This window comes from Ipomoea triloba, chromosome 4, assembly GCF_003576645.1.
Source record: "Ipomoea triloba cultivar NCNSP0323 chromosome 4, ASM357664v1".
In the NCBI taxonomy this organism is placed as follows: domain Eukaryota; kingdom Viridiplantae; phylum Streptophyta; class Magnoliopsida; order Solanales; family Convolvulaceae; genus Ipomoea; species Ipomoea triloba.
Genome location: NC_044919.1, coordinates 15,087,525 through 15,110,178, shown reverse-complemented (window position 1 = coordinate 15,110,178; position 22,654 = coordinate 15,087,525). Strand labels below are relative to the sequence as shown.

General features: G+C 37.5%; 2 protein-coding genes across 2 annotated transcripts; one reads left to right on the top strand and one right to left on the bottom strand.

Moving 5' to 3' along the window:
* The first annotated feature begins 11,318 nt into the window (after window positions 1-11,318).
* LOC116017030 (nudix hydrolase 25-like) lies at window positions 11,319-14,346 on the top strand. Its single transcript, XM_031257535.1, has 6 exons — window positions 11,319-11,425; window positions 11,836-11,886; window positions 12,283-12,390; window positions 12,713-12,807; window positions 13,771-13,882; window positions 13,989-14,346. Exons 1-6 carry the CDS (start codon window positions 11,354-11,356, stop codon window positions 14,070-14,072), a joined length of 522 nt encoding a protein of 173 aa, XP_031113395.1. The 5' UTR covers window positions 11,319-11,353; the 3' UTR covers window positions 14,073-14,346.
* Window positions 14,347-19,795: 5,449 nt separating this feature from the next.
* LOC116015867 (protein WUSCHEL-like) lies at window positions 19,796-20,233 on the bottom strand. The gene has a single exon (XM_031256035.1). The coding sequence runs from the start codon at window positions 20,231-20,233 to the stop codon at window positions 19,796-19,798; it is 438 nt and encodes a 145-aa protein (XP_031111895.1).
* Window positions 20,234-22,654: the final 2,421 nt, after the last annotated feature.

Here is a 22,654-nt window from a genome sequence, read left to right as displayed (position 1 = left end):
GCTTCTTGCATGGCTTGTAATGCCTCTTCTTCTCCTAGACATCAGAGCCAGACTCCATCGAATGAACGACGATACAACGTCTCATTATAGTGGATGAAACGAGGAGCTCGGCGCTTTATATCCACCCTCTTGCGAGGATCTTCTGGTAACTTCCCATTAGTGAAGTAATCAATCAACGACTGCCTCCAGTCATCTTGGCCAATGTCGTAAATGGAAACAGTAGGGAGTTCAACAGTTTCATCGACTGAGCCATCTTCGTTGAAGATAGGTGGAACTACCCACTTTTGACATACTTGTACTCGAGCAGTAGGATGGGCAATAGTTGAAGCCAATGCGGCTAAGGCGTCAGCTTGCTTGTTCTCTTTCCTTGGTACATGTTCAATCGTGACGTCCCCCAACCATTGTATGAGTATCTTTGCGTAGTTGTTGTACGGGATTAACTCTGTTTTCCTCACTTCGTACAGATCCATCACTTGGTTAATGACCAACTTTGAATCTCCATAAATGTTGATTCTTAGTTGTTTCATGTCAACCGCTATCTCTAGCCCAAGTATCAATGCTTGATACTCAGCAACATTGTTTGAACACGGCTCTGTCAAGGTGAATGAATATGGCAACACTTCACCTTCCGGGGTGATGAACACAACTCCAGCTCCTGCCCCTCCTCTATGCGCAGCTCCATCAAAATACATCTTCCATGGGGGTAAGACTTCAATGATAAGCACATCCTCATCAGGTAGGTCATCAGATAACTCCCATTCAGCCGGTATCGGGTGATCTGCTAAGAAATCGGCTAAAGCTTGCCCCTTGACAGACTTTTGTGGCACATAGACGATTTCAAACTGTTGAAACAATAAATACCACCTTGCCAGGCGGTCAGAGAGAACAACCTTCGCCATAACAAACTTTACTGGGTTCGCCTTCGACACAAGTCGAATGATATGAGCTTCAAAGTAGTGCTTAAGCTTTTTAATAGCGAACACGAGTGCCAAACATAGCTTCTCAATTGGAGAGTATTTTAACTCATTCGGGGTCATCATTCTACTGAGGTAGTAGAGGGCATTCTCTTTCCCGTTGTCATTTTCTTGAGCAAGCAGGGCACCCACAGAGCTTTCTTGGGCAGAGATATAAAGGATCAGTGGGCGACCGTGAACAGGAGCGGTTAACACGGGCGGCTTCATCAAGTACGATTTGATACTTTCAAACGCGTTCTTGCACGCCTTGTCCCATACGAACAGGGTGCCCTTCTTCATCAGCCGACTGAAGGGTTGACATCTTTCTGCCAGGTTTGATATGAACCTTCGGATGTATGCTAACTTCCCTTGTAAGCTCTTAAGCTCATGAAGGTTTCGTGGTTCGGGCATCTTCATTATAGCGTCGATCTTAGCTTGTTCGATCTCGATGCCCCTATGTCGAATAGTGAATCCAAGAAACTTCCCAGCAGCAACCCCAAAAGCACATTTCAAGGGATTCATCTTAAGTTGAAACTTTCGCAAGCGATCAAAGATTTTTCTTAAATGTCCCAAGTGATCTGTGCGAAGTTTTGACTTCACAACCAAGTCATCGATGTAGCATTCCACCATTTTGTGAAGCATGTCATCAAATATTCTCTACATAGCCCTTTGGTATGTAGCACCTGCATTTTTCAAACCAAAGGGCATCACTTTGTAGCAATAGATACCTTTAGGCGTTCGGAACGCTGTCAACTCCTCATCTTCCGGTGCCATGCGAATCTGATTGTAACCAGAGGAGCCATCCATGAATGACATGATCTCATGCCCAGTTACAGCATCTATCATCAATTCTGTGATGGGAAGTGGAAAGTCATCTTTTGGGTATGCAACATTAAGGTCCCGAAAGTCTACACATACGCGAATTTGGCCATTCTTCTTGCGCACGGGCACAATGCTGGATATCCAAGTTGGATATTTCACTTCGCGAATAAATCTGACCTCTATAAGTTTGTTGACTTCTCCTTCAATTGAGGGAATAAGTTCAGGGCGAAAGCACCGTTGAGCTTGCTTGACTGGACGGCATGCCTTTTTCACTGCCAGGCGGTGTACTGCCACCTTTGGGTCTAACCCTGGCATTTTCTTGTACGTCCATGCGAAGACATCGATGTACTCTTTTAGTAATTCGACATATATTTCTTCATCTTCATCAGAAAGAAGTGTACTAATGAAGATAGGCCGAGGATTCTCAGGAGTTCCTAGACCAACTTCCTTTAATTCGTCTATTGCAGCTCGTACCCCTTCCTCTAGCTCGTGGGGTGCCTCTTCTGCGTCTTCTCCCTCAATCGGGATCTCATCACATAGGGTGATGTGGAAAGACGACGCCTCCTCGCCTTGAGGTGGTGTTACGTCATCACTTGAGCCAACGCTTTCCTCATTCTCCCCTTTCTGTACACGAGTGTGTACAATGGTCCTAGGTTGGACTTTCAGCACTTCTCCGCATGAAATATGAATATCTGTTTCTCGTCTCATACGAGAAGGAATCATGCTTCGAGGCCTTTTAGAAGGTTCCGCTTCAACAGGATGACTTGCGTTGTTTTTCACATCTTGGACAACTCCAAGTCGATCATGGATTGACTTTCTTTTGGGGGCTTAAGGGTTTGACCCCAATCTATCAAAGACTGAGCGCTGAGACTCTATTTTCCCCATTCTCTTGAAGACTGACTTCCTTTTGCCATTGGCAGGAGTGAGTTGTGGATCACACTCACCTTCATCTGTAGATATACAATTGCTTGTAGTTCTATTTATAAAAATTCGCACAGGTTTAGGAGGGACATAGCCTAATCCTTTGCGTGCATGTGGCTTCTGCTGGTTTGACTTGCCTCTACCACCGGCTTTTGGAATGAGCCTACCCAATTTCTGCGGTTCCTTGGGGTCGAAGCCTGCTTTAAACAGGAGTTTATAGGCATTGGGGTCAAAACCATCTGTGCGTTTTGCGGGCAATGTCTGACTTGTTCCCACCCGCACTTGATCTTCCAACGGGTTGACCGGGGTAGCTTTTAATGGTTCAATTCTTGTCAATGGGAAAACAAGTTCCTGGTCACAATGACTTTGGTCTACGACTTGCTTGCCCTTCCATTTCGGATCGGGGGGTGTATCATTACTGCTCTTATCAACGTCGCCTTCAACGACTTGTTTCTTTAAGTAAAATTTCGCATTTGCAAAGTATGACTCTGCATCGGTGAATGGGATTTCATCAGCGACGACCTTCTCTATCACACCGCCTTTCTCAAACATTAAGCATTGGTGCCATGATGAAGGAACTNCTATCACACCGCCTTTCTCAAACATTAAGCATTGGTGCCATGATGAAGGAACTACTCCATTTTCATGTATCCAAGGTCGACCCAACAACAGATTGTGGGATGTTCTTGCATCTATCACATAACACAAAGTACTTGAACTCAAAGATTTGATCCTGAGATCGAGTCTAATAATACCTAGGGCTCTTTGCCCGCCTTGATTAAATCCTTGAATCATCAAGCGGCTTTGCGAGAGCTCATCAGTTGAAATACCAAGTTCTTTCATAGCTTGGAGTGATAGAATATTCACGGACGATCCTTGATCAATCAAAATTCTTTTAATCTTTTGTTCACGAGCATAACCTTCAACAAACAGTGGGCGATTGTGAGGTGTTCCACCCAGTAATAGATCTTCATCTTTGAAAGTTATCTCGGTGGGTGAAAGATGTAGCCTTGTGGACTTGGATCTCGTCGCTTCCTTCGACCACAGGGAATGAACATTCTTCAACTTCAACATGCTTTTCCTTAGTGTTCAGGCCAGCCCCAAGAATATTCGTCCTATGTTGATGAAACACCTTTGGCATGTATTGAGCCAGGGTAACCGGTGTTCGCGGCTTGTTGGGATGCCCCTTCTTCTTCACGTTAGAAACAGGGTCTCTTGCTGGCCTTTTCTTAATCCATCGCTTCGTCATTCTCTTCAATCCAGCATCATTCCTTTGCTTTCTATGGGTAACAAGCACCCAATCCCTCTCGTAGACGGAATCAACTTGTGGCGGCTTCGAGTGTTGCCCCCCAGTATGTTTCACAATAAAGGGAAGCGGGCGTTTGCATTGCTTGCCCCCATCAATCTCACCATCCTCCATGAGTAATGGTGCAAACATTCCACATGAGATTTGGTTAGAGCTTGCAGTCGCATCAGTGAGTTCAATCTTTCCATCGCGAGCTAGCGCCATCACCTTGTCTTTAAAGACAAAGCATTTCTCAATTGGGTGTCCGAGGAGGCGATGATATTTGCAATATTTGGGGTCATCCACCCTAGCAGCTTCTTCGGGGCGCTTCATCTCAGGTAATTCAATCAACTTGAGTTTTAATAACTCATCAAACATGGGCGAAACGTCAGNCCTTCTCTATCACACCGCCTTTCTCAAACATTAAGCATTGGTGCCATGATGAAGGAACTACTCCATTTTCATGTATCCAAGGTCGACCCAACAACAGATTGTGGGATGTTCTTGCATCTATCACATAACACAAAGTACTTGAACTCAAAGATTTGATCCTGAGATCGAGTCTAATAATACCTAGGGCTCTTTGCCCGCCTTGATTAAATCCTTGAATCATCAAGCGGCTTTGCGAGAGCTCATCAGTTGAAATACCAAGTTCTTTCATAGCTTGGAGTGATAGAATATTCACGGACGATCCTTGATCAATCAAAATTCTTTTAATCTTTTGTTCACGAGCATAACCTTCAACAAACAGTGGGCGATTGTGAGGTGTTCCACCCAGTAATAGATCTTCATCTTTGAAAGTTATCTCGGTGGGTGAAAGATGTAGCCTTGTGGACTTGGATCTCGTCGCTTCCTTCGACCACAGGGAATGAACATTCTTCAACTTCAACATGCTTTTCCTTAGTGTTCAGGCCAGCCCCAAGAATATTCGTCCTATGTTGATGAAACACCTTTGGCATGTATTGAGCCAGGGTAACCGGTGTTCGCGGCTTGTTGGGATGCCCCTTCTTCTTCACGTTAGAAACAGGGTCTCTTGCTGGCCTTTTCTTAATCCATCGCTTCGTCATTCTCTTCAATCCAGCATCATTCCTTTGCTTTCTATGGGTAACAAGCACCCAATCCCTCTCGTAGACGGAATCAACTTGTGGCGGCTTCGAGTGTTGCCCCCCAGTATGTTTCACAATAAAGGGAAGCGGGCGTTTGCATTGCTTGCCCCCATCAATCTCACCATCCTCCATGAGTAATGGTGCAAACATTCCACATGAGATTTGGTTAGAGCTTGCAGTCGCATCAGTGAGTTCAATCTTTCCATCGCGAGCTAGCGCCATCACCTTGTCTTTAAAGACAAAGCATTTCTCAATTGGGTGTCCGAGGAGGCGATGATATTTGCAATATTTGGGGTCATCCACCCTAGCAGCTTCTTCGGGGCGCTTCATCTCAGGTAATTCAATCAACTTGAGTTTTAATAACTCATCAAACATGGGTAATTCAATCAACTTGAGTTTTAATAACTCATCAAACATGGGCAATTCAATCAACTTGAGTTTTAATAACTCATCAAACATGGGCGAAACGTCAGAGTTGAGTTTTAATAACTCATCAAACATGGGCGAAACGTCAGAGTCCAAGAACGGATACTGTTTCTGCTGCATCTCTTCAATAATTCTAGTTCCCCTTGACGGCCCAAAGAATGACCTAGGCCTAGGCTTCTCAGTCACTTTGGTGAAAACCCACACTGGTGTTGTTTTCACGTTTATAGCTTCCTTCTTTTCTTGCTTTGGGAAGGGTTTGCCCCCTTTCTTGACTTCTTGCCTTGCAGGTGCTTTAGAGGAGCTAGGCATACTTGACATATTAAGCCCTCCGTTGTTCTCAATGCTCAACTCCATGTCGTGAGCACGGTTGGATAATTCCTCAAATGTCCTGGGCTTGATACCTTGCAGGATGTACGATAGCCCGAAGTGCATGCCTTGGATACACATCTCAATTGTTGAACTTTGTGATATCTTTTCCTTGCAGTTGAGGCACAATTCCCTCCATCTCTCAATGTAAGCGCCTGCGCGTTCATCCTTCCATNGTTCTTTCCGCTTTCCACCTTTTCACTTAGATCATTAATCCTCCTTTCTTGACTGTGAAGAAGCCCGCTTATTCCCTCCAGAGCTTTGGTGATGTTTGCTAGCTATTCCTCCACCGAAGCTGCATTTGTTGCCATAGCGGGTATGACTGTGTAGACGTGGGTCCACTCCGAGGCTGGTTTCCACATCGGTGATGGATGAGATATGGGAGATGAGCTTCCGCTGCTAAGGGGCTCGCCTGATGGAGTAGGACTCGCAGGGCCCTTGCTGTTGGTAGTTGTACTTGAGGGGGTAGGGGAAGGACTTTCGCTTCGAGTAGCTTCATTTGAGGGAATAGGACTCTTGCTACCAACGATCTCTGTTGTTGAGGATGAACCCCTATCATATGTAGCTTTCTTTGAGCCGATGGAGACGCCTCCAAGCCTTCGGACGACGTTGCGAGCAATGTTTCGGGTCTCGGTTAACTCCACCCCTAGGTCCCTCACTCGACTCCGAGTCAGTGCACCTTGCACCTCGCGCCTGTCGGAGCCGGCCACAGAAGATGCCTTAGAGCCGGTAGCTTGAGCGTAAGTCTTTCTTGATGCCATTTGGATTCTTTGTATAGCTTGGAAGTGAAGAGATGAGAGGCAGAGTTGTCCCACTGGGCGTGCCAAAATCTGTAAACACAAAAAAAGTCGAAATTGTATATATTCACAATATCGGGTTACAGTGTATGTGTAATTCAAGTTGCAGGTACAAAATCTCTGTATAGTCCTCTGATTCTTCACTGACGTGTTCTACTGAAGTGCCTCCGGGTTTCAAGTGGTGTAGCCTCCGGGATTCAAATAGCGTAGCCTCCGGGATTCAACTGACGTAGCTTCCGGGATTCAAATGGCGTAGCTTTCCGGGATTCAAACGGCGTGGCCTTCCGGGATTCAAGGGCGTGATATTCAACTGGAACCGTCAAAGTACTTCAAGTTTCTAACTGCTTCAGAATGCCTTCAAAGCCTTCAAAAGCTCTCAAGTCTTCAATCCTCAAGGTGTGTTTTGAATGTGAAATGAGGGGCTCTATTTATAGTGGAGTGTGCAACCAACTTCCCTCAACAAACTCCCTAATTAATTAATTAAATAATTAATTAATTAATTAAGGGAATGAACATTGCCGTAATCAAGTCCAGGTTCAAAACTCTATCATCTAATTCAAATTCAAATTAATTATAATTACTAAATTCAAATATAATAAAATTATATTTAAATTATAATTATAATTATTATTAAATTCAAATATGAATCGGGCTTGGCCCATTAATCAATTACCCAACATCAATTTAATTGGGCTAATTAAATTAATTATCATGACCCAATTAATTAAATTGGTCCAATAATCAATCTTAAAATGAGCCCAATAATAATTTAACCGGTCCATTTGTCGATTCAAATTTTCCGTGTCTACAAGCAACACCCAACCCGAACAACAAGAAGACAGACATGATCAGGAAGTTAAACAACCACCCGTTACATTTGAGGAGATAAGTTATTACCAACGGCTCCATTACACTTCACATTTAAGGCTCGCCATCATGAAGACCATTACATTCAGAGCAGAAGAGTCGTTGTACTTGTAGTATAAGTAGTAGACATGTTGTAGAAGGAGGGGACACACAAACACTATTGTACTAAAACTAATTATTCATTGTACTTCACTTATATCAAATATACTCCGGTAACATTCTTCTCGACAATAAATATTGTATACAAAAAGTTTTTCAAAAGCTAACTGTTGTAATTTGGCTTCTCAATTAGCTTAGTTCTCGCGTGGTGATTGCCCGGTAATTGCTTAGGATTATATATATGATAATGTAGTGTAGATAAGGCAAAGGAGAAGAAGAAGAAGAAGAACACAAGATCACAAAAGCTCAAAAGCCACCTTTTATTCATTCATCAACATGTATTTATATACAATAGTACAACTCTTCATTTCTCAACATAATGAGGGAGTTGGAAAGTGGCAAATGAAAAGTCTCAAAATAATGGCCATTAGTAATATATTTATAACACTCCCCCTTGGCCATTATTTAATCATATTCATGCCTCGTTAAAAACCTCGCTAGAAAAACCCTTTGGGAAAAATTTAGACGAGGAAAAGAGTACACGAAATATGTTAAACCATTGTGTTGCAGCGGCTGCCTCATTAAAAACCTTAGCCTAAGAAAACCCAGTGGGAGAAAAACTTAGCTAAGGGAAAAAGAGTACAACCATAAGCCTTCCGGGCATAATCTTCAAGATTTCTAAGGTCTTCAGGACTATCCATTCAAGTGCACCTATATTAGTTGCCTCATTAAAAACCTTAGTCTAAGAAAACCCAGTTGGAAAAACTTAGGTAAGGAAAAAAGAGTACAACCATATGCTTTCAAAAACTTAGGTAAGGAAAAAAGAGTACAACCATATGCTTTCAGAGCATAATCTTTAGAAAAAAGAGTACAACCATATGCTTTCAGAGCATAATCTTTAGGATTTCAAATACAACCATATGCTTTCAGAGCATAATCTTTAGGATTTCAAAAGTCTTCATATGCTTTCAGAGCATAATCTTTAGGATTTCAAAAGTCTTCTAGACTTTCCATTCTAGTGTAGCTAGAGGTTGTCGCTCCCCCTGAAGATAACAATCTTCTAAGCCTGCGCATCGCAATTCCCCCTGAAGATAACAATCTTCTAAGCCTGCGCATCGCAATTTTATAAACATTTTACTCAAAATTGGATGCAGGCAGAGACTTGGTGAACATATCTACCAGATTGTTCACAGGGGCGAACTTTCTCAACAAGAATTTTACCAATCTTCTGGAGTTCATGTGGGTAGTAAAACTTAGGTGCAATATCTTTTATAAGGTTCTCATTAACAAACCTATTACTTGGTTGGACAACACAATCTTTATTTGTCCACATATGAGACATTGGGGGGGTAAAAATATAGCATAACCAGTTTGGGACTTGGCATCATGGGGATTCAATTTGATGTTAACATTTTTGATGTAATTCAGGATGTAATTCAATTTGATGTTAACATTTTTTTAGGATGTAATTTTATTAAGTTCAATTTGCAGGATATGAGGCACAATTCAGGGAGGGAGAACACGGAAGAAGCAGCTCTGACAGTGAGACTAACTGTGTGGAGTTGGAGCTGCTTCTGTAATGATTTGTTAGATTGGTTGATTTTTGAGTAATTGAATGTTGACAGGGGTGGGGGTGGCTTGCATGAGAGTAGATTCTTTTATTTTAAGCTAGTAGCCTCCCTTTGCCTAATCTGTTGGAAATGGTTATGTTGTTTAATATTTCTGGGCTGATTATCTTTGAATCTTGCATAGCATAGACTCATAGGTGGGAGTGTCTTGAGATTGACAGTTTGCAATGAATGAATTGGTTGAATGAATGTATATGGTTGTTTGGATGGAAAACTGAAATGAATGGGAAGGGGAATGGGTACGTGTGGAGGTTTCCATTGCTTAGCACATAGGTCACTAAGGTCTAACTGGCAAAATGCGGAGATCCGTACAAGGTGGCTGACTTGTGTGCTAAGGGTGGGGGTGAGGGAGCCATTGCTTGCATGCTAGGTTGTTATATCTCCAGGTGGCAAAATGCGGAGATCCGTACACCTTGGAGATGATCTGGGATGGAAGGGTGGAAAGAGGTGAGGGCCATTGCTTAAGGAGAGTGTCACAAAGGCCCCTGGGGGCAAAATACAGAGCTCTGTACCTCGGGGGTTGATGCTAATCTTAAGGGTGGTTTGGGTTTTGAATGATAAATAGTTGATCTCGACATCGATCCCACCATGTAGTGTGGGGCAAGAAGCATATGATTGAAAAGCTTGTTTGATTTGGAGTATGTGGTTGTTTTTTGATATTAGTGATTAGAGGAAAGGGAGCCTAATAGTTTATAATTTCCGAATCTTCTTTATGCTTGTTAGCCTTCATGGCCATTGGGTGTATAGTTGCATTTTATTAAGGGGTTGGGTCACTTTTAGGCCCGGCTCATGTACAGAACTCTTTTATTTTTAATGATACACAAAGTTTGAGTAAAAAAAAAAAGCATTTTTTAGGAAAAATGATCAAATAAGCCCTTAAGCTTTATCCAAGAAGTGGGTGACCTGTAATTGCTGGTCAATTAATGTTCTGGCAAATTCTGGTGAACCTCTAATAAACATATGACCAAATTCTGGAAGATAGGTCAAATACCAATGACTGCTGACGGTTGTTGATCGCGTTCTACCGGAGAAGAGGACCAAGTTAGTCGCCTTCTTAAGCTATTGTAGAAGGCGACCAAGTTTGTCGTCTTCTCTGGCAGAATGCGACCGACGACTGTTAAGGGCCTAATTGACTTTTTAGATAAAGTTTAGGGGCTTATTTGATATTTTCTTTTAAAACACACAGAATAATTTGTTATTTCTTGTCACATCATATCTAAAAACATAATAAATGTGAATGAAAGTTATACCCCTCATTTATGTATGTTTTTTCCGTTAAGTTTTTTTTTTTTGTACATTATGTTATAAACGTTGTACGACATAATATTTTGGACAAATATACCCCTACCGTTATAACTTCCGTTATCTTTTCCACTATTGTTACTATGCACATGCATCCACCATATGTTTTCTTATCTTCTTCAATAATAATAATAATATAAACACATAAATATTAGAGTTGTATGTTAGTTATTTTTTTAAATATAAATATCTAATTATACATAATTTTTTATTATGATTATGATTATTATTATTATTTTTTACTATATTAAAATTTAAATAAATTTAAAATTTTAATACAAAATACTAATATTGGGCGCATATTTTTTGCGCATCTCCCATAAGAAAAACTAGTCATAAAATAAAAGTGAAAGAATCTACCTAGTAAAACTCATTATTAAAATATGGACTAAATAAAGGACTATTTTAAAGATTTAGAAATTGATCAATAATCACCAACTCTATCATAGGCCCTGTTTGGTAAATAATCAGCCTATCAGCCAATTTTGGCTTATTTAACCACTATTAGTTGTTTGGTTAATAAGTTTTTTGTAACTTCAAAATGCTAAAATTTAAAGGCTACTCAAAGCAAAAAAAAATTATATCAAACAGCTAACAGTTAACAGCTAATTTATCAAACAACTTTCTACAATCAGCTAATATTATCAATAAATCATATCTTCTAACCCAAACAGCCAACCCAACCAGCCAACAGCCATTTACCAAACAGGGCCAAAATCTTCCAAATTTCTTTCACTAAACTCTGTTTCTGAGCTTTCTGAGCTATTTTGAGTAGCTTTCAATGGAATTGGAGGGTTTACCCTCGGGCTACCGTCCCAACGTTGGAATCTGTCTAATCAACGATGATAATCTGGTAAACGCATACGTTTTCAAAATATTTTTTCGTTATGGTGTAGTTATCTGAATTTATGAGCATTTTAATTTTACTTTTGTTTAGTTATTCGTAGCTCATGATATTATACTGTTATGCGTTTTATACATATGGAATTAAATAGGATGTAGATGTAGTAAAAGGAATAATTTGAAGATAAATAGGGCTGGGGAAAGGCTGTATTTGGAATTCGTACATGTAATAAGCATAACTTCACCTTTCCTCGCTAGTGACAGTTTTAATAGATCTTTTCCATTTTCCCCCTTTCTTTTGAGAGATGAAAGAGGATGGCAGGTAATGAGTGATTATAAACATCACTTTAATAAATGCTGTGGTTTTAAAATGGTATTAGGTCATTGAAGTGATGGTGATCCTTTGAGATATGCTTGCAGGTGTTTGTGGCTTCAAGATTGAATGCTCATGGATCATGGCAAATGCCACAGGTGAGACTACTGTTAAACTTTTCTCATACATTCAACATTCAACTGATTACTTTGTTATTTATGCTTGAAATGTGTCTGTGTGTGTGTGTACAAAATCATTTCAATCCAGTGACTTTGCATTTTTTATACTATGGAGCGATGCTCTCATCATAAAGTTGCAAGCTCTTGTAGCCTCTTTGAGTAACTGATTGGAAAAATCTTCAAAATTCCATTCAGTTGATCACTAAAGTAATTCTGTTAGATGGTTAGACCTGAGTTTTGAAGGACTTCAGGTCTTCAGCTATGCCACACATGTTCTGAAGTATTGTCAGATTTATTTTCTAATTTTAAAATCTTTTTATATGAGTTAATTATATCTGCTATGTCATCTAGTATCTATATTGTTATTGTTATTAGGGAGGCATTGAAGATGGAGAAGATCCACAATCTGCTGCAATTAGAGAATTGCGCGAAGAAACTGGAGTAGTGTCAGCTGAAGTGATTGCAGAGGTCACTGAAGTTTCTGTATTTCTCCAATCACATCTCTCTATCCCCTTCCTGTACATAAATACATATGCAGTGTCAGTTGGATTTAGATAACATTTTTCAGAAAAATTTTGCAATGACATAATCTGAATGAGCGGGTTTGAAATTGCCAAAAATATTTGATGCCTTCTCCTCCCCAACAAAATGAGTCTGGTGTCCTCTTTTTTACTCTTCAAGAAGCTTGTAACATGGGCTTGTCAGATGATTATTCCATTGGTCATAATAAGTGACAAGCCTTGAAAATTCTATTAGAAAAGAAGGGATGGATACATTGATTTTAACGGTGTTTTTGACTTGTCAGGTTCCACAGTGGTTGCACTATGACTTCCCACCTGCTGTGAAAGCCAAGGTGAGTCGTCTTTGGGGCAAAGAATGGGATGGACAGGCACAGAAATGGTATGCTTCCTCTCTTTAATACATCTGTACAGAATCACAAGATTGCTACTCTTTTCTATGTAAAGGCAAGGCTAATGAGCTATGTGGCATTTAGCTATCTTGATTGTTTTTGAAAATTATGGAAGTGATCTCTTGTTATACAATACTAGTTATCCTGTTGCGCTATTCATATGTGACACTTCACATATGTTCTAGTGGGGTTTCCCTCAAACTGGACTGGCCATTCTGTACCTTCACTCTTTAAGTAATTTCATTGCTCATAATTTACCCAGGCCACCACAATTGTCTACGGAACTTTCTATAATAATGAGTAAGATAAACTAGGTAATATTCTTGCATCAAATAGAACATTTTGTGCTACTCTATTGATTGTTTACCTGCTTGCTTTCTTACTCCCGATCCTCATCAATGTTATATATATACCCCATCCTTGACTTCTTTCCTCCCTTCCCATGTCACACAAGCTTAATAGAAAAGACATCACCTTTTTCTTTTGAAAGTTGAATCATGATCAAACAAGCCAAAAGTTAACCCTGCTTCTAGTGTTTAACGAAAGACTAAATTAGCCGTGTGCTAATTAGAACTTCTTATATTTGAACTATTACTTACAAATAAATGCCACTTGAGGACACTAAAAGTTGTGCAAGTAAAAGAGAGATAGTTGACCGAAAATGTCCAAATGGTAACATTCCTAGTTAATCTTTAAGTGGATCTGTTAACTTAGATTCAAATGACACTTGTGTAACATTTGGTTCACTAGTGTTTGAGCTGTGCATACAAATGTAGAAATAGGGAAGAAAGAGATATAGGACTGATTCCTTGAGGGATAGTGGTTGTCTTTTCCCCTTTTGTGCTGGAAGTGATTAACAAACACTTGTGTTGAGATTTTATTTTCTGAAGTCAGAATTTTAACGGAAACCCATGATTTGTTCAGTAAAGGCTTCTGCTTTTTGCCAAAGATAGGTTTCTTATGAGGCTTGTTAAAGATGAGAGCGAGATTAACTTAGCAACCGGTGAAGCAAAGCCAGAATTCTCAGAGTGGAAATGGGCAAGTCCTGAAGAAGTCATTGAAAAGGTACTCAGTAAAGATTAACATTTAATAGATAGATAACTTAAGAAGATATTGTGATATATTTGTCAAAGCATGCACTAAGCTGGAACCTAATGGGACCAAATAACAGGTAGTTGAATATAAAAGGCCAACGTATGAGGAAGTTTTCAGAAACTTCCGACATCATTTCTATGATAATGGAAACTCTGCTTAATGCCAATCAACCAAGTGAGTGTTGTGGACATGATCTGAGCTTGTTTGGTCTCTTTGTAAATGAAAATGGTGCTTGCAACAAAGACCAGTCTTTATGATGTTAAATGTGATCCTATTAGGGGAAGTTCTTGCCATTATATAGTATTGTTGGTTATGTAGTAAATTTCACTTTTAGTTTATAGGAAAGTAGTAACAATTTACTTTACATTATATTGCGCTGTAAATGTCATTTTTAATTGTATCTTAAAATAACAATATTTTAGTTTTTCATGTCATCACACTAGTTAGTTTTTTGTTAAGTTCCGAATGTCTATTGTTCCCTGTGTAAAAATGAAGGAGTGACATGGAGAATAAACAACATATGTAAAGTTTAATACTCCCTATAAAGCTAAACATAACTAAATGAGAGATCAAAATAATCAGGGTGTTTGGAAAATGGTTTTTTGTGGAAAAGAATTTCAGGACAACTTAGGTTTGATTCCCACAAGTGACCGATTCTCCCTGGGCCTAGTGAATTTACCAAAAAATATCAAAGGTTGACTTGCTTGAACAACTATAGCTATTTGAATTGGTTAAATAACTAAAATGAGTGTAAATCAAAGGTTGACTTGTTTGAACAACTATAGCTATTTGAATTGGTTAAATAACTAAAATTAGTTTGTTATAAATAACTTTTTGGCTTGATAGATTAATGCCAATAATAAAAAAAAATGAAAAAAGCTATTTTGAGTAGCTTATTAATATCAATTTTATTGCATTTTAAAAAAAAATATAATTTATCATTAATAGTTGTTGGTTATTATAGTATTCAATTTTTATTCAAATTTATATTTTTAATATAGTCAAAATTTGTCTAGAGCCTGACTAGAGATGGCAATTTGCCTGCTCCGGCGAGAACGGGAATGGGTAAAATTTTTGAGGAAAAAAAATGTAATTCCCTGTTGAGGATGGGGATACCACCCCACCTCGTGCTCAAATAATATATATATATATATATATATATATATATATATATATATATATATATATGTATGTATGTATGTATGTATGTATGTATGTATGTATGTATGTATGTATGTATGTATGTATATATATATGTATGTATATAGATATCATGGTTGAAAAAATCGCTAGGCGTTCCTCGGGCGCTCGGGGAGCCCCTAGCACCTAGGACGCCTAGGCGGGGATTAATCGGCGCCAGTGTATTTTTATATTTTATTTTTATTTTTTTTTAAAATTTGTTTAAGTATTTTTAATTTTTTAAAGACTAATAATTACTCGGTTACTCCGTATAAATTATATAATACTTTAATAGTTAATACTAAAATATTAAATATTAACCTAAAAATATCTAGAGTTTGTACAATTTATAGTTATTTGACTCAAAATAATGTTGTTTTGAGTGAAATAACCCATTAATGAAAAAAGAACAATAGTTAATTGGCCGACTAGGCGGTCTAGTCGGTGCCTAGAAGGTCCAGTCGGCGCCTAGAAGGTCTAGGTGGTCAGTGCCTAAGCCGCTTAGGCGGTGGTTAGGCGATCTCGGCGGAGCTTAGGCGGCCTAGGCGCTCGCCTAGCCTGCCAGGCGCCTAGACCACCATTTAAGGTGACACGCTAGGCGGTCGACCGGCGCCTAGCGCCTAGGCGGGATTTTTGCAACATTGATATATATATATATATAAATATAATTTAATCACATCAATTATATATTATATATGTACGTTACAAGATATATGTAATATATATAATGTTAATTAAATAAAATTTATTTTGATTGGATTGGAAGTTATATATGTTACAAATACTATTTGATCTTATCACAATTATATATTATGGATATAATTGTTAATGTGATGAGGTGATCTTCTTCTTTCCTCTTTCTTCCCTTAGCCAAGATACACAAGGAAAAGAAAAATTCATCTTCCTTTCTTCTTCTATTGCCGTCAACTTCAAAAAAAAAAAATTTATTATCATATGATCTTCTTATTTCTTTCAGAGTTGGAATCATCTCCAAGCCTAGTAAGTGCAATTATTGCTATTATTTTTAAGGATAGATTAGATATGGAATTTTTGAGTTGATCAAATGCTTATGTATATTGTTGGATGATGGATGATAGAGGAGGAGTCCTTAAACAATTGAAGTTAGAAGAATTTTGGAGATTAAGTTTTAACGGTAAGTGTTTATGCCCACTTCTTTATTCTACTCTGTGAAATTTTTGTTTTTAAAGGTATAAAAATTTATATTTTTGTAAGTGGATTATGTCCCTACTTTATTTTGCTCGTAAATTGTATACATGATGTGTTATGAAAATTCTTAAAGTATGAATATGTTGTTCATGGACCATGTTAATTTGGTGAAAATTTTCCTACAAATTCTTGTGTATGGAATCTCCTATGTGATTATTAACTAAAGTTAATATGTATATTTTGTGTTCTGTAATTTCTTGTGGTTGCCGTGTTACGTTTATGCTTCCTAGAAAAATGTATACATTTGTTTATTTATTTATTTACTATATATGTATATGTAACCGTGTATATATATATATATATATATATATGATTGTTTCTTTTTAAAATATATATACATGAATGTGGATGGCGTATGTACATGCTTATTTGTGTGTGTGTGTATATATATATATATATATATATATGATCTTGGCTATGCATGAACGTACGTAGATTTTTGAAAAAAAAATGGTTTTAAATAATATATGTATAGTATATGCGTGTGGTATAGAGATTTTTAAAAAATATATATTTATATATTTTATGTATAGTTTATGTGGTAAATGTAAAATTTTAGTATGTTAAAGTCTGTAATATATTTGGTGTATTTCTATCAAGATATGAAAATATGTGATTAAGTGGATTTTATAGTATGGCATGTATGTGACCATTTTGTGAAAACTCTTTTGGAAGGTGTTATTTGAAAATGGTGGGATGTGTTTTAAGTATGAAATTATTCCTAGGATATATATTTGTAAAGGTATGGTATATGGTATGTACAAATATTTGGCTTGGAATGATTTTGTGTAATATATAAATCCGTACGGCAAGAAATTGTATTACCTCTACATTGTAGACTAAAAATGATTTTGGATAAATTATGTAGAGAAAAAAATGTTTTGGAAAATATTTTGGAGAAAATTGTATTTCATGGCAAATTATGCCGTGGACCCAGGTCCACCTTGCAAGGTGGACCTGGGTCCAAAACTACGTCGTTTTGTCTCTTCTTTTTTTTTTTTAATTATTAAATTAGTAAACACATTGTTGAATTAAAGTTGCCCAAAAATATGTGAATGTAGAGGTTTCAAAGTGTGAATGTAGAATATAGAAATCGTGAATGTAGACTTATGATTTTGTGAATGTAGAGTTGCCTAGAAATGTGTGAATGTAGAGGTTTCAAAGTGTGAATGTAGAGTATAGAAATCGTGAATGTAGAGTTATGCATGTGTGAATCTGTAATAGAGTTAAAAAGTTCTAGCAACTTATAGCCCTGTAATGTGTGAATGTGAAGTTCTTAAGTTGTGAATATAGAGTACAAGACTTGTGAATATAGAGTTTTGAATGTGTGAATGCATAAGAGTGGTAATATAGTTACTAAACATATAATCTTGTAATGTGTGAATGTGGAGTTTACAAAGTGTGAATGTAGAGTATAGTGTATGTGAATGTAGAGTATAGTGTATGTGAATGTAGACCCAGGTCCACCTTGCAAGGTGGACCTGGGTCCACGGCATAACAATCCGTATTTCATGGAGGAAGTATTTATTGTGGAGAAATGATTTATTTTAGAGAACCCATTATATTGTGAGTGTTCAGTAAAAGTGAATTACTGTTCACTTGGGCCAACTACCACTCACTGGGCTTAGAATCCCATGAGGGTGTATCACATCAATCATTATTGTGTGGACCACACTATCAAATAATGTACATTCAATATAAAAATAATGTACATTCAATATAAAAATAATGTACATTGTATTCAGGGAATATACATTATTTGTGTACTGAATGTGCATTATTTTTATAGTATAAAAATAATGTACATTCAGTACATTAAAAATGCACATTTTATTATGGTCCACACAGCTGTGTGGACCATTGTCCACACAATAATTTGCCGTATCACATAGGTTGTGATCCAGTTTCCAAATTTATAAGGGTGAGGTAGCCAAGAGTAGCTACTTAGATCATATACTACCCAATAGCTTGGAATCTATTGGGGGTGTGCACATAGATTTTGGTTCAGTTTCTAAATGGATTTTGAAGAGATTGTTAATTCTCCATGTATAAATATTAAATTCTCTTGTATGTACGAAAATTGATTTTTGAAAAGTATATCTCCACATATGTATTTTTGAAAGTTATAATATTTTGTAAGGTTACAAAATAATCTCTTTTGAGAAAGTTACTGTATTATTTTAAAAAAAAAATCTAAAAACTTATTTTACAGGGTGGAGTAAACCCTTACTTAGCAAGTGTTGCTAACCCCATTGGTATTTCATCGACAAGATTACCCTTACATCCGCCAGTCTTGGCCTTCCCAAGATGATGCAACCCAATGGAGTAAGTCACTCATAGGCCATGATCACGCTCAAGAAGTATGATTCCATTTATCCTTCTCTACACCTTAAAAAGACACTTTTTGAAAGGGTAAAGAGTGATGTACTATGAAAATAGCTATGACTAGGAGAATTAGAAATTTGAAAAATAGAAAACTTGTTTTTTTTAAAAAAAAATTTATTCTTAATTCTTTACAAGGTAGTATCTATCTTTTTGAGAAGAATCAATGCCCCACTACCAGGGTTTGATTCTGTGACCACCCATTTTGAATGGTAACAATACCATCACACTATATCGTAGTTGGTAATCAAATGGAAAACTTGTTTATTAAATGCAATTTCTCCAAATTTGTAAACTTCCTCCATTCTAATCGTTTTTTCTTCTTCTTGTTTTTGGAGAATTCATAAATACAATTTTCTAATGGTGAAGTGAAAAACATAGATGAACAATAGCACAAGGCCAAGAGTTCACACAAAATAACATAGTTACGTTCTTCCCACTTTATTCATTCTAGGTACCTTTTCACTATATTATTTGAATTTTTTTTTTTGAAATTACTTCTTAAATTTAAGTTTATATTCTTCTTTTTGTTTAATTATTTTTCCCATCTTAGAATTTTTGCATTTTAGATGTTTTTTGCCTAAATTATTTGATTGTTTTTATTGAATTTACTTCTTTTTATTGTGGAGATGATTAGGTTCACATTTGCTTGCACTACAACTGTTGACGAAACTCATATAAGTAATTGTCTATGTGTGTCAGATATGCACACCAAGCGTTGGGTAAAAATTTGTAACGAAATATCCCCCTAAGATAATGATGATTCCTTTTGATAAAAAGTGAAGTTCAAATACAATGTAAAAATTAAATTTGGAAACTGAAATAAGAAATTTGGAGAAATGAAAAATCAGAGAAATAGAGAATGAATATTAGAAAATTGATTAAATAAAAGACTGAAAAATAAAAAACATAGAATCCAACTAAGAAATACAAGCATTAAACCTTCAGAAATATAAGTCCTTTATTGCACTTTCTTGTTCCTTATTCCTTTCACCTTCTTATAGCCCTCAAACGCAACATTTCGACCTAGCATCTTCACGAAAGATATATAACTGTTGCGGCCCCACTGACATGGTAACAAATACCATGGATGAACTAAGGTGTAGGAGAGTAAGGACGGAGGGTAAGCTCAAGAGAAGGTTGATGAGAGCTATTCATATCGGCCTTGGATTTGTCCGCCCTGTCGCTATGCATTGGAAAAAGAGGGAGGGTTTCCAACATTGGATGCTTTGTATCACGCCCACCTAACCCTCTTGCTGTAGCTTGTTGTTGCAAATCCTGGGGGGCAGCTGCATCAGTTGCAAGTTTAGCCAGGCGTTTTGTCTGCTTCTCTCGACCCCTCTGGTTTTGAAACCAGTAGAAGACATTCTTCTCCTCAATATTTCCATACTGGCTTAACCTTTGTGTTATACCCCTTATCTCCTGTGGAGATGGGTTCCTCATCCCATTATTATAATATAAGTCTCTCAAGATTTGTAATTGCTCCTGTGTTGGGTTCCACCTTGTACTAACATATGTATACTCAGCATCCATGTTATGTTACCTACATAAAGGGAGAGAAAAAGAGCTAGAGAATAATGATGATTAGTTACAAATTAAAATAGAGATAATACTGTAACTTTCTTGCTAACACTTGCATCGTAATGGTTTGGTCATAGTAGTCATCATGCTTAGCCATTAGAAAAACAATATTGCTAACATTTATAGATTAACTATGACAGTAATATTCTTTGTAACTCTCCATAAACGACCATTATTCTATAACAAATGGTCATGAACAGTGGCAGAACAAAAGAGTCTAACAAACTTATAATTTGTATGAGGTGAAGATAAAAGCTTGTGAAAGAAATAAATCTTCAAAAAAAATTAGGGGCAAAAGCTGAAATTTTTTGAGTTGAAGTCAAAAATGACAAAATCAACTAAAACTTATTAACTTACTAAAGAAGTAATATCAGAACTAAAGCTAGCTACTTAGAGCAAACCCAAACGTTAAAAATCGCCAACAAAGAGAGAGAACAAAGGAAAGGGGGGTGGGGTGGGAGGGGGGTTGGGGTGGGGGTGGGGAATACTTGTAAAATTATTTTTAAAAAACACTGAGAAATGACTATTGCAGTCTCTCTAGAGAATCTAAGAAATTAAGCTTTTGTAAAAAAATGAAATTAAAAAAAAATCATTCATATACAAAATGTAAAAGAAAATTAGAAGTTGGTCTGATGCATGTACATAAGGCTAAATTTCAAATGTTAGAATCCATATGCAAAATAAATAATTAACAAAAATGAATGAAAAATAGAGCAAGTATAAACGCAAAAAAAAGTCTCAAGTTAGAAACTTCAATTAAATCATAAACATATAGCACAAGCATTAAAAAAAATTTAAATTTGTTAAATTCATATAAAAAGCAAGATATATACCTTATATTATACTAGTTGATGACAATGGATGAATGAGGTGAAGAGCAACTGGCCAACTTCTAATGTGAGCTATAATAATATAGGAGATAGTTGATAGAACAAGGTTGGAGATTTAAAAGCTATGCATTATGGAGAAGACTATAAGTACATTAGGGACATGAAGTTCTTACTCTCGGCGTCTCAAATATGAATCTTATAGGTTAAAATCTAAACAACAATGGAGGAAGAAGTAAAAACCAATTGCCTACCAACAATGGTGTGTTGGGTTTTGATATGAGTAGTAGTAATATATAGGAGATGGTGGCGGATGATTCGATGAGTAATATTTGCAACGTGGCCACTATGAAGGTGGCGGATGATTCGATGAGCAATATTTGCAACGTGGCCACTATGAAGGATATTATTGGTCAATTTGGGAGGTGGGTTGTTACGTTGGAATTCGAGCTCGCAAATTTTTTGTTCTTTTAATTTAAATCTATGAAGTGATGTGCACCTTACAATCTATAACAAAGGCGGTTGGGGTAACTGGCAATCTACAACGGTGGTAGCTGAAATTTCGATATGAGTTGTAATAATGTAGGCAGTATTATTAAAACGGGCAAGTGGAATGGGCTAGTTCACAACCTTCAATTTTAGTTGGCCAAGAAACCTCTAAACCACCCTGCAACTGAAACATCCAAACCACCCTGCCGCCGAAACATCCAAACCACCATGCCGCTAAAACATCCAAACCGCCATGCCTCGCTGTAAGCTATTGGCCAACGCTTTGGAAATTGAAAAAGAAAAAGTAAAATGTGAAAATTTTAAAAATAAATAAATTAACAAAAAAAAGTGGGGTCGGAGGGTTGGGGTGAACAATAAAAGCTTTGAAGTTGGGCTAGGGAACCCATTGTTGGAAAATAGCATGAAAATGGCAATTTAAGTGGCTATTTTGTGGTACAAATAAATGTGGGGTCCACTTCCGATTTTGGTCGGGTCAAAGTGGATTCGGGTTCTTCGTAGTTAGACGAAGAGATTGATATATTGTACGTACAAAACGGATAATGGGTGAATGAGAAATTGGTTCTCAAAGTTGACCCATTTGAGTTGGAAAAAATTGTGAGAAAGCTTTAGAATAAAGCTTTGTCCCACATTGGTTTGGGAAGTGGGTTTGCACCACTATTTATACAAGAGCCTTTCTTAGGCTTAGTGAATTGTATAGCATAGAGGCTCTCTTTCGCGCGCAGGGGGGGGGTGCAAATCAAATCCCAAAATGAGTTCGAAAAAGCCTGAAATCGTGTGCGCCGGCACCTGCGAGCATAAGTTATGCCAAATTTTCGAGACTTTTTCCAACACAAAGCAGGATTCGGCCTCCGTGATCTCTAGTCCTCGGTGAGGACTCGTTCGGACGACTCGGCCGAATCTTAGTCTAGTCGTGTAATCTGTACACCTCGGTGTAACTCCTCGCCTCGGGTGGTGATCATCTGTTACGGAATTAATACCGGGTTAATTCCAATTTTTATTATCTGAATCAATTCTCATGTAGTGGTCAACCGTTACA